Source organism: Microcaecilia unicolor, chromosome 8 (assembly GCF_901765095.1).
Source record: "Microcaecilia unicolor chromosome 8, aMicUni1.1, whole genome shotgun sequence".
NCBI lineage: Eukaryota > Metazoa > Chordata > Amphibia > Gymnophiona > Siphonopidae > Microcaecilia > Microcaecilia unicolor.
Window position 1 is genome coordinate 23,682,467 of NC_044038.1, and position 12,299 is coordinate 23,694,765.

A 12,299-nucleotide genomic window follows, 5' to 3' on the forward strand; every position below is an offset into this window, starting at 1 on the left:
TGTCTCGTATTGATGCCAATAAAAAAAAAATAATCTTAAAGAAGAGAATTCCCCTTCCAGCCTTCATAGGACTAACATAATGGAACATTTAAGGAAATGTTACTAGTATGCAACCAATTATCAATTTTCATTTACAGAACAAATAGAACAGATCAAAGGATTCTGCAGCAACCTAAGCTGAACAATGATTAAAGGTAAAGGTGGTCCCCTGCACAACTACTAGGGGCCACCACTTGTGTGACGTTTTCTGGGCAGACTATTTGTGGGGTGGTTTGCCTTTGCCTTCCCTAGTCTTGTTTATCACTCCCCCATCACCTAAGGCAGGGTACTCCTTTACCTGAATGGCTGAGATGGCCAGTTGCTGGCTACCTGACAGAAATCCCACTCAGGTCATGAGGGCAGTAGGCAAGTGATTTACCAATTGCACTATGAGGCCTTGGTTAAAAATATAAAACATGCTCCAATATAATCTCCCTTCCTAAAAATAGAGTAAAGATTTCATCCATTTGTTGAGGCCTGATGCTTGGCATCAAGGAATATGTAATCCGTCCACCATTTGTTGTGAACATTTTTTGCAGGAATAGAACCTTAGTTGGGGTGTATTCATATCATCAGTTGAGGGGTACATTTCAAAAGGCTCTCATTAGCCTGCGGACATTATTGATCAGTAATATAAGTGTGTTTACCCTCGACCGTTGTCCAGATGGATGATAAATGTTTCATTTCCAAACTTTTCAAATGTTTCATAATGATGTCTGTCCATGTTTCCTGCAGAATAGGAAGCAGACTTCATTAGAATAATTTTGCTATTTCAAGAATGAACAAGTAGAAAAGTAAGAACCACAAACATAACAGTACAGAATAATTTCTGTTTCCTTTATTTCTACCAAGCAAGTTAAAGGGATGTTATGGTCGAAGAACAGCAAAGTGTTCTGACTCATCTGAGTAGAATCAAATGTAACTTTATAGTGACCAAAGAAGGTGTTCCCAGAAGAAAAAACTGAACTCTATAATTATTTTAGAGATATCAGTAAAATGATTCAAACATATTGTACTACACATGTATAAGAATATCTCATATTTTACACCATCATTGCATAATTCTTTTGTTGATGTAGGTGTTTATTTTACAATACAATACAATACCAACTCATATATACCACTGTTACATAGTAACATAGTAGATGACGGCAGAAAAAGACCTGCACGGTCCATCCAGTCTGCCCAACAAGATAAACTCATACGTGCTACTTTTTGTGTATACCATACCTTGATTTGTACCTGTCCTTTTCAGGGCACAGACCGTATAAGTCTGCCCAGCACTATCCCCGCCTCCCAACCACCATCCCCGCCTCCCGCCACCGGCTCTGCCACCCAATCTCGGCTAAGCTCCTTAGGATCCATTCCTTCTGAAAAGGATTCCTTTATGTTTATCCCACGCATGTTTGAATTCCGTTACCGTTTTCATTTCCACCACCTCCCGCGGGAGGGCATTCCAAGCATCCACTACTCTCTCCGTGAAAAAATACTTCCTGACATTTTTCTTGAGTCTGCTGCCCTTCAATCTCATTTCATGTCCTCTCGTTCTACCGCCTTCGCATCTCCCAATCAAATTGGTTCAATGCAGGATATATAAATAACTGCTAGTATAAATATTAGGATTTACAAATAATAAGATTTACTAATAACTTCCCACAAACTATCCAGTTCTGGCATAGGCGGTTAGGGAGGATATTCAATGGTACTATCTGGTTAACAGGCATAGCTAGGGGGGATGCCAGGGGAGCGGCCGCGCTCCCAAACGGACTTCCACCGGCGTCTATTTTTTATGCGATCTTAAAACACTCACTGGTGCCATCGGCGGTCCCCTCTCCGCTCCCCCTGCGCCTTGAACATGGCCACACTTCTGCTAAGTGCCATTAAATATCCGTGGATAGTGCTGCACAGACTGGGGAGAGGGACGTTGGGGTGTCAGTATCTGAGGATCTGAAGGCAATAATACAGTGTGCAAGGTGGTGGCCATAGTCAGAAGGATGCTAGGCTGTATAGAAGCATAACCAACAGAAGAAAGGAGGTGTTGATGCCCCTGTACAAGTCGTTGGTGAGGCCCCACATGGAATATTGTGTTCCGTTTTGGAGGCCACATCTTGCTAAAGATGTATGAAGACTTGAAGCGGTCCAAGGGAAGGCAACAGAAATTGGGCTTGTGCCAAAGGACATGTGAAAAGAGGCTGGAAGATCCCTAGAGGAGAGGAGGGATGGGGCGATATGATACAGACGTTTAAATACTTGAAAGCTATTAATATAGAAACAAATATTTTATAGAGAAGGGAAAATGGTAAAACTAGAGGATATGAATTGAGGTTGCGGGGTAGTAGACTTAAGAGTAATGTCAGAAAATTCTTTTTCATGGAGAGGATGATTGATGCCTGGAATGCCCTCCCGAGGCAGGTGGTGGAATTTAAAAAGGCATGGGATGAACACAGAGGATGTCTTATTAGAAAATTAATGGCATAAAAAAACAAAACTTAAAGGGTTGCATATGTGTTCACATGTCAAATGGTGCTTAGATGGCAACTCTAGCTGTAAAAACTAAGGCCAGTACTGGGCTGGCTTGTACGGTCTATGTCCCATATATAGCAACCCAGTTTAGGATGGGTTGGAGAGGGCTTTGATGGAGGACTCTAGTAATTTGGAATGTGAGGACAGTGCTGGGCAGACTTTTTTTTTTTAAATTATTTATTTATAATTTGCAATAATATTCAAGACATACAATCTTTTCAAAACACATCAATAGGTAAAATATGATAAAGAAAAATTATAACAAGGAAAACACAAGGTTACATTTGGTGCCTTTAGCCCACATTATGGGGATCCAAGATTCAAAGTTAAAAAATATGATAAAGAAAAATTATAACAAGGAAAACACAAGGTTACATTTGGTGCCTTTAGCCCACATTATGGGGATCCAAGATTCAAAGTTAAACCAAAGGGACTTGGCATAATAGGAAACAATTTCTGATAACATCTCAGGCTCTACATTATCTATTTTCTGCTAAGACATATGGACTTATCTGGCTGCCTTCTAGGCTTTAAGAAAATCGTTCAATTGTTTATCATCACAGAAAATATATTTCCGATCTTTAAACATTACTAAGCATTTACATGGAAAACGAAGCTGAAAACGTGCCTGTAAAGAAAGCACTTCCGTTTTCATTTCTAGAAATTTCTTTCTGCGTTGTTGAGTCCATTTCGATATATCAGGAAATATAGAAATTTTACCACCAAGAAAATCTACATTTGCTTTCTGAAAATAATTCTTTAACAGCGTTTCTTTGTCTTGCAAGAAGACAAATGTCACAAGTAATGTTGATCTCAATTTCATCTCTTCCCTGGATTGCTCCAGGAAAGCCGTTATGTCTAGCGTGGGCGTTTCTCCTTTCGATTGAGGCTCTTGTAAAGTTTCTGTAGTATTTTTCACCGGTAAATAGAATACTTTTTGTAATGGAGGTAACATCTTTTCAGAATATTTTAATTGTTCCTTCAAAAGTCTGAAGAACATCTCTTTCGGCGAGATCATAGCACACACCGGAAAATTGAGTATCCGTAAATTCAAATTTCTCATGCTATTCTCTAAATTCTCAATTTTTCTAGAGATCAACAATTTTTCAGCCACCAATTGCGATTGAGTAGCTTGTATTTTAGAAATATTCTGTTCATTATTCAGTTGTTTAGCGGTAAAAAGTTCCATTTTGCTTTTCATGTCTTTAATCTGAGAAGAATTATTCAATGATACTGTAATAAAGGATGTACAAACCTTATGAAGGTTTTCCAGAGCAGTCCATATCGCCTCCAGCGATATTTCGGCCGGTCGTTTCAGGGGCTGAAGCGCTTCCGCGCAAAGCAGAGATTCCGCTTGCTGGTCAGCGTCAGTCTCTGGGGCTCGCATTAGCTGGCTCTCCTCCCAATTCTCTCCCATAGCTGCTGTTTCCATCGGAGCCTGCCTCCCCTTCAGGGGCGCTATACTTCCAGCCTCTGGCAACGATGCTCCAGTAGCTTGTGGGATTGGTGGGGTAGCAGGACCCAGCGGACTGAGCGAAAAATCGCTCTCCAAGCCAGTACTGTCCCTCGTACTGGCAGCGGATACGCCCACAGGTGTAGACGCCAAGAAAGCTGAGATAGATGTTTGCCTCGGTCCTGGGGTCTCCATCCGAGGGAGAGGAGGTCCCCTCGGTTTCCCCTTTCGCTTAGGCATGCTCTCTCAGAATTATGGGTAAGAAAAAAGGAGGTAACGCTGAAGTTTGAAAATAATTCTAGGGAGCAAAAAATCTCTGCTTCCTGTCTATTCGGCCATCTTGGACCCCCTGCTGGGCAGACTTTCACGGTCTGTGTCCCGCAAATGACATGACAGATTCGGATAGGCTGGAGTGGGCTTTGACGGCAACTCCAGTAGTTGGAACATGAGGACTGAGCCAGGAGACTTCTACAGTTTATGTCCCAGAAACACCAAAGAAAGTATATAATTTCACGTTCATTGTTGATTTAATCTTGATTTGATAATGAATGTGACTGTTGGGCGTTCAGGTCTTTATCTGCCGTCACTTACTATCTAATTGCCAGGAACCTCTCCTAGCCATTTAAAGTGCTTTGAATATCAACCCTGATGTTTATTAACCCTCATTTCCCAATAAAAGTCACTATTTTCAAAACAAATTTTTGTCAAATGCACAGAACAGGAGAAATGTCTTTGGGAATAGAGCACCAGATGTGTTCATTACTTTTGGTGTAAATAAGAATCTAATACATTAGTTACTGATCCTGATATCATAATCTAATTTTCTATTAAAAAAAAGGCAAATTGCTTTCTTATCAGCATTTAAATGTTGATATGATGTTTGTGTTCATTGTGGCGGCCAGAACAATACAGTTTTTGTGAACTTTTTGTACCTTTTGTTTCGTACTTAGGTGCCCTCAAGGTATTATTTCTATAACTGTGATGTTTATTTTAGTATCTACTATGCAGTTGAGGTGCTTATCTGTAATGGGAGATCTCCAAAGACAGTAGGGAAAATCTAGTAAATGGGCAATATAATCCAATGGCACTAACAAGTAAGTATCACAGAGCTAAGAACAAAACCAGAAGAATTTTCTGAGCACGTATGGAACTTCCCTTGTAGCTGCTATCTCACAAATTATTTCAGTCTAATGCCTAGCTTAGTAGACAACTCCCTGGGAAGGCAGGTAGGTAAGTATGTCTGCTTTAAAATGCTTGTACTGAGACCCCCATCACAGGTAATCAACTTTGCATTCTCTGTCAATACAAAGGACAAATCAACCACACAAATGGAGAATCCCATGCCAAGGCTGGGAATTGCCCAATATTGGTTTGCATGGAGTGGAGGAGTGGCCTAGTGGTTAGAGCACCGGTCTTGCAATCCAGAGATGGCTGGTTCAAATCCCACTGCTGCTCCTTGTGATCTTGGGCAAGTCACTTAACCCTCCATTGCCTCAGGTACAAACTTAGATTGTGAGCCCTCCTGGGACAGAGAAATATCCAGAGTATCTGAATGTAACTCACCTTGAGCTACTACTGAAAAAGGTGTGAGCAAAATCTAAATAAATAATTATTTATAGAGGAGTTGACTGTTAGCTGAAAAATCTTTCCAGAACTACATATACAAATGCAGTGTGTTTTCAGGACATATTGTCTATAAAGTAATATGATGTAAAGGAGTGAATGCACGACCATATTATATTTCTACAAATCTCATCAGTGGTAACTGAGTGAAGAAGAGCAACTGATTCCACCATGTCGCTGACTTTTTAGGACAAGAATTCCAACAGAGCTGATTCAATAATACTAAGCTGAGGTGAGACAGAGCCATGTTGAAGTCCCACTGTTGGCTTTTACCGAGAGCTCTGCCTGCCGCAACCTCCCCTGATGATCTAGAATGCAGTAACACAGGGTTTCCATCTAAGAACAGCATTCTGCTATTGTACTCAGCTACACCTTTACTGAACAGTTTTGCAGATGAGATGACAAAAGATGGAAATGATTGTAAAGCAAATTTCATGGCAAGTGAGTAAAAGGGTTAATCTTTTACTTTTACTCCCCGAGAATGTCCTCCATTTAAAGATTGTCTTGTGGTTTCTAGACGATGTTATATTTATCTTATAGATTACTATATGTAGAGGGTCATTTTCGGTATCACATCTAAATACAATTTTGGACATTTTGCGGAAAACTTTGAAAAATGTAGTAGTGAACATGACCGTTTTCAAACCAGAAAAATGCCCAACATTTTGTTTCATTTGCTAGATGTTTTTGTGCTCAGTGTGTCTATCTTTTTGAACCATTAAAAAAAAATTGTTCAACGAAAAAAATGCATAAAACAGGCCATTGGGATGTATTGGGGGAGGGGTGGGGGGGTTAGCACTCTTAGAAGACTGGCCACACAGACATCCCAGCAGAGCAGTGGGGCACCCTTGGGGGCACTGTACTTCACATAAAATGTTCCAGGTACACATCTCACCGTTACCCCCTTATATTGTATGGTGAGCCCTCCAAAACCCACCAAAACCTACTGTACACAACTACAATAGCCCTTATATCTGCAGGTGTCACCTATATGTGGGGTTTGGAGGGCTAAAAAAACAACAAGAACGGAAGATGTACAGAAAGACCAAACTAAAATCACAGATGTAAAAAAGCCAAATTCATTTATTAAGACCCTACACGGTCCGTGTTTCGGCCAAAGAGGCCTTCTTCAGGGGTAGTGTTCACTAGCAACAGCAATTGTTCCTCCGCTGGCGGCCAATATGCCGGCAAGCTCCGCTCACTGCCTTCAGCCCAGATAATGGACACTTTTTTGGTGTGTTTTTTAAGGGAGATTTGGACTCTCTTTGTTGCTGTTGGGTTTGGAGGGCTCACATGCTCTACTACAAGTGTAACAGTTAGAGTGGGATGTTTGCCTGGGTGCCTTTCTCTACAGTGCACTGCATTGACAACTAGAATACTCTAGAGACCTGCTTGCTGCTTTAATAGGCCTGGCCATAACTTCTGAAGCTGTCATAGAGGCTGGCATGCACTGTTTCTTTCACATCTTTGGGGGTTGGGAGAGGGTCACAGTGACCACTGGGGAAGTAAGGGGGAGGGTCATGTCTTAATCCCTCCAGTGGACATATGATCATTTAGGGCACCTTTTTGTGACTTAGTCGTGATTGAAACAGGATAGACCAAACCACCTAACTTTTATCCCTGAACATTTTTGCTTTGTTCCATTATGAGATAAAAACATTCAAGTTTTGGAACGCCCAAATCCCACCTCCAGCATGCCCCCTTGTGATTTGGATGTAATGAATATGAACAGAATTGAAAACTGTCTTAAAAATGGGTTTGAAAATTGCAATTTGGAAATTTTGACAAAATAAAATAGCCATCTGCCACTTTGTGCCACTTTTTGGACTTTTGAAAATGAGCCCCTACATTGCCTAATAAATACAGAACAGTTATTACAAAAAGATCTATAAGAACAGTTATTACAAAAAGATCTATATAAAAAATGTAGAAATAGCCAAACGTACCAGAGGAGCTCAATTTATAACATTGCTATGTATCTCTGACCTTCTCAGATCCTTAAATCAACTAGACTGCAGCAGTCATGGCCTGTTTTTCATATTCAGAAAATTCCTAAAATTAACAGGCTCATAAAATAAACATATATTATCTTGTAACTTCAAGTACTTTTGCAAGGAAATCTCAGTACAAAGGTAGCTCACTCAAGGAGATAACTCTTTGCCTCAAATTAGAAGCTACTTTCTATGTTTCGGTATGTTGATGTTAAATGCAACAGTTGTTAAATTGTTGATATAGTGGTATCCATAGTTGTTGTTATTATATCGGTTCATCACATTGCTGGTCTTCCTCTTTTGCACTGGCCTTCAACCTTGCCCAGCATAATCTCTTTCTTTAATGATCTTTCTCTTCATTTACATGTATCTGAAGTATGAAAAGTCAAAGTCTTGATATTTGGGCTTCCAAGGAAAGATTAGGGTCGATCTCCTCCGATACTGATTTGTTCTTCGGGCAGTCCACAATATACGCAGTATTCTTCACCAGTACCACAATTCAAAAGCATCATTTTTTCCTCTTTTGCCTCTTTACTGTCCACCTTTCATATCCATGTGATATTATTGAAAATACCATAGCTCTGACAAGTTGAATCTTTGACCTGTAATTCTTAGCAGTTTTAAAGGGTTCTATTGAGTGATTTATTCCATAAAATGGAATCTCTTATTCACAATTGGCTAAATTTGACCAAACACAGTATATGGGAGTTCTTCTTTAAGAAACAAGTATAGAACCAGCCTGATGTGGCTCAGTGTCAAGTACTATACACTGTGAGGCAAAGGACCCAAGTTTGATTCCTGGGCCAGGTCTTGGGATGCTGTAGAGGCAACGTTCACAGTGTCTAGGAGGAAGGAATCCAACACACCAAAAGTGGCACCCAGTGGCCAGACTCAGATCCATGTTAGCTGCACTCCTCGAGGATCTATGATTTTGTGGCTCCTAGCTGCAATGGTTGAACTGAGCTGGGGGGGGGGAGGGTTATAAAAATAAGAGAAAGATTGTGAACAAATGCTCATGATGCCTCAGCTCAAGAGAGTCCAATGATTGTACTCGAAGCCCAAAAGAAGGAGAAAACTGCTGGGCTGAAAAAAACCTTTAATACCCAGCTGTAGTATACAATATGGCTGCTGAATGCTACAGCCACCAGGCTGTTTCAGTACAATATAATAAAATAAATGCATTGTGTTTTTAGTGCAGGGCACAGACTTTGATGTGCTGTGATTCACTTTAGATGCAAGCCAAGTCCAAAAGATTAACATTATTGCTACTTGCTCAAAATGTTAAATTATAAAATATTAGCAACATCATTTTATTCTGAGCAATTTCAAATGTTCTGTACAGTTTAGTGGCAGTACAGATCCTGCATAGTTACTAGAACTCTGCACTACAAGAAAAAAAATGGCATTACAGCAAGTTAAAAATAAACACACAAATACACCATTAAAACCATAAAACCATCTTCTCCAAAATCAAGAATTCTATCTGGTGTAGGACATTTACAATACAAATTTAATATCATAACCACATAAAAAAAGCATCGTCATACTTGCTGCAATTTGTAACAAACCACTGTATGATGAAGTGATGTTGCGGTACATGAGCTTTCACAATTCAGATGTCATGCACTCTTGATGATTAAGCATATCACCATCTTTGGACAATTCTTATGCTACTAGTAAAAAAGGCCCGTTTCTGACACAAATGAAATGTGTATGTTTGAGAGAGTGTATGTGAGAGTGGCTGTGTGTGAGAGAGAGAGTGAATGTGCGAGTGTGTGTGTGTGAGAGAGAGAGAGAGAGAGAGTCTGGGTGCGAGTGTGTCTGTGAGAGAGAGAGTGTGTGCAAGTGCGCATGTGAGACAGTGTGAGAGAGAGTGTGTTTCACACAGATACAGTGTGTGCGAGAGAGAAAGAGTGTGTGTGAGACACAGACTCTCTGTGAGACTGAGTATGAGACCAAGAGAGTGTGTGAGTGACTGTGATACAGTGTGAGACATAGAGTGTGTGAGAGTGAGAGAGACATTGACTGTGAGAGAGAGAGAGAGAGAGAGAGAGAGTGTGTGAGAGAGAGAGAGAGAGAGAGAGAGTGTGTGTGTGTGACAGAGATACCTCCCCCCCCTCTCTCTCTCTCTGGTGTCTGAGCGTTACTGTGCAGGACGCTGAGCTCTGGCTGTGCTTCAAGGAACTGACCAATCCTATTTAATAGAATGCACCTCTAACATTCTGAAGCCGAGAAACCTCATGTGGTTGGTCACTTCTGCTTGTGACGAACCCGGAAGTACATGATGTCAGTTCAGGAGATGGATACAGAGAGCAGGAATGCCTCAGCCATGCAGTCAGCTTCAGAATGTTGGAGGTGCGTTTTATTATATAGGATATGTGGGCTGTGATACTATTGAATCCAAAGCAATGCAGCACTGTCAAAAGATGGTGATCTGCAAAAGCTTCTAGGGTCACAGGTTCCATACAATCTGAAGAAGGGACTGATGTGGTCTCTAAAGCTTGATTACATGTTTTCTTTTTACAGTTTTAAGTTATGAACTGCAGCTTGCTTGACAAATTATTAGATCATGCATCTTTCACTTCTTCTGCTACTGTGGACAGAGTGCTACTTTTAAATGAGAAAGAAACATACCTATTAAGAAGTCAAAAATGGTCATATCCATAACATCTAGAAGTCTGGTCCCGCTGTTATAGGGTGGTGTCTGCTTAACCTCTTCACAATAATCTAGATCAACTTCCCATCTGAAAGTATAGCAGTTCTGAATTCAATGACTTTTAGAATTAGGTGTTCAAATAAAAACATAAATAAGAATAGCATATCATTTGAAAACTTGCCACTGCACATACAAAGTTCATTGCTTGTGCCCAAAGTGTATAAGTACATAAGTAGTGCCATACTGGGAAAGACCAAAGGTCCATCTAGCCCAGCATCCTGTCACCGACAGTGGCCAATCCAGGTCAAGGGCACCTGGCACGCTCCCCAAACGTAAAAACATTTTCAAGTAACAGAAACTTTTTGTAGGGGTTGAGGTGAAGATATAATTCAGTCTAACTTGCACAACAGGCATGATCTTATAGGCTGACCTGATAGAAGTTCTTAGTACAATAGATAAATCATTTTGATACCCTGAAACATACAAACAGCGAAATACAAAACAAATATAGATTCACTGTGCAGGAACTAGAGTTTGCACAGGAAGCAAACTATAAGAGGATGTGATCAAAGACAAACAAATGACTTAGAGAGGTGTAATATGCACAGAGCGGCAGCTACAATCCTAAAACAGAGACATAGTGGAGGTAACCTGCATGTTCTGCACAGAGCAGCAAGTGCAATTCTAATCACCTTGCTGGGTAGATGTAATAGTAACAGATGACAGATAAACAGCAACATGGACTATGTTCAAAAATTTCATTTTTTTTTCAGTAAACCATGCAAAACATGGTAGCATTTCCTTATATGTTCAAACTATCCAATTTGCAAACCTTTTCCATTACTCCTAATCAAGACTCACATTTCTCTGGCCCAATAAAGGTTGCTAAAAATGTATTTATTAAGAATTATTAACTGCCTTTATGAAGAATTATGCCCAAGGGGTGTACAGCAGGTACAGTATGAGGGGAACAATAAACAATGAATGAAGCACAAAGGGTTAAACAGAGCCCTTAGCCAAAAGTTAATCCATTTTTATTGATAGTACAAATGTGTTAATTGGATTTTGAAATTAACCTTTCACTATAGCATACCTACCTTGTTTTTGCAACTTTTTATTTCACTTTATTAAATACATGGGAAACCAATTAATTGGATCAGGCTATTGGATTGCACATAATTATAATTTTGCTGATCCAGACAATTCAAGCATTATCAGATTCTCTGTACACTGTAAGGATATATTTTATCTTAACAACACTGACCACTGTGCTTATGATTTCAATGGCTTCACATCTTCATTCAGTTAGCTTTATGTCCTATCTGATACATCGATATATGCTCCATATTGCTGAGTTTGATACTGTATTCAATTCTTGCCTAAGCATTACTGCTGTGCAAGTAAACTAGGCTTCTTCAAAGAAACCAGGCTACAATATGATTATATAGAAAAAGAATATATGTTTCTAATTATATGTTGCAGTACAGTGCTTCGCAAATAGCCTGTTGTGGCAGATGGACATTATGAAGGCTTGGAACTATGTCACTCTCCAAAAGGTTAAACAAAATAACTTTTCCCTCCAAACATACAGTACTGTAGAAGAGAGATGCATAGTTGTCTGAAGAAGAAGAAATATGTCATTTTGAAATGCAATGGAAGAAAAATGGAGGAAAATTTTGTTTCACTCTTGGCCTTTTCGAAGCCACTATTTATAATAAAAATCTTATGACCCATGCTGGCTGATCCAACCTGTGGACTTTTTCCTACCTCTGGAGCCCCTCAGCTTATTGACAATCGTGAGAATAAGAAGTTGGGCACGAGCAATCCTGTCACAGGTGTCGATCCCAAGTTAGCTGGTACCATTTTTAAATATGGAAGTGATGTGGCAGGAATGATTGGCGATTGCTCCTGTCCAACTCTCGTTTAGTGATTGCTAGTAAGGCAGAGGTGATGGAAAGCTGGTGCAATGGCTAATTTTAATCAAGCAGCACTGGTTGTCGTTTTAGTGCATGTA

General features: G+C 40.0%; 1 protein-coding gene across 1 annotated transcript in view; it reads right to left on the minus strand.

Annotated features, from left to right (window-relative positions):
* FAM20C (FAM20C golgi associated secretory pathway kinase) overlaps positions 1–12,299 on the minus strand; it is a 155,426-nt gene that overhangs the window by 10,650 nt on the left and 132,477 nt on the right. The window contains exons 7-8 of the mRNA XM_030211342.1: positions 10,264–10,373; positions 687–768 (exon numbers count right to left, since the gene is read on the minus strand). Coding sequence (XP_030067202.1) covers positions 687–768; positions 10,264–10,373 — 192 coding nt within the window. The remainder of the gene's footprint in view (positions 1–686; positions 769–10,263; positions 10,374–12,299) is intronic.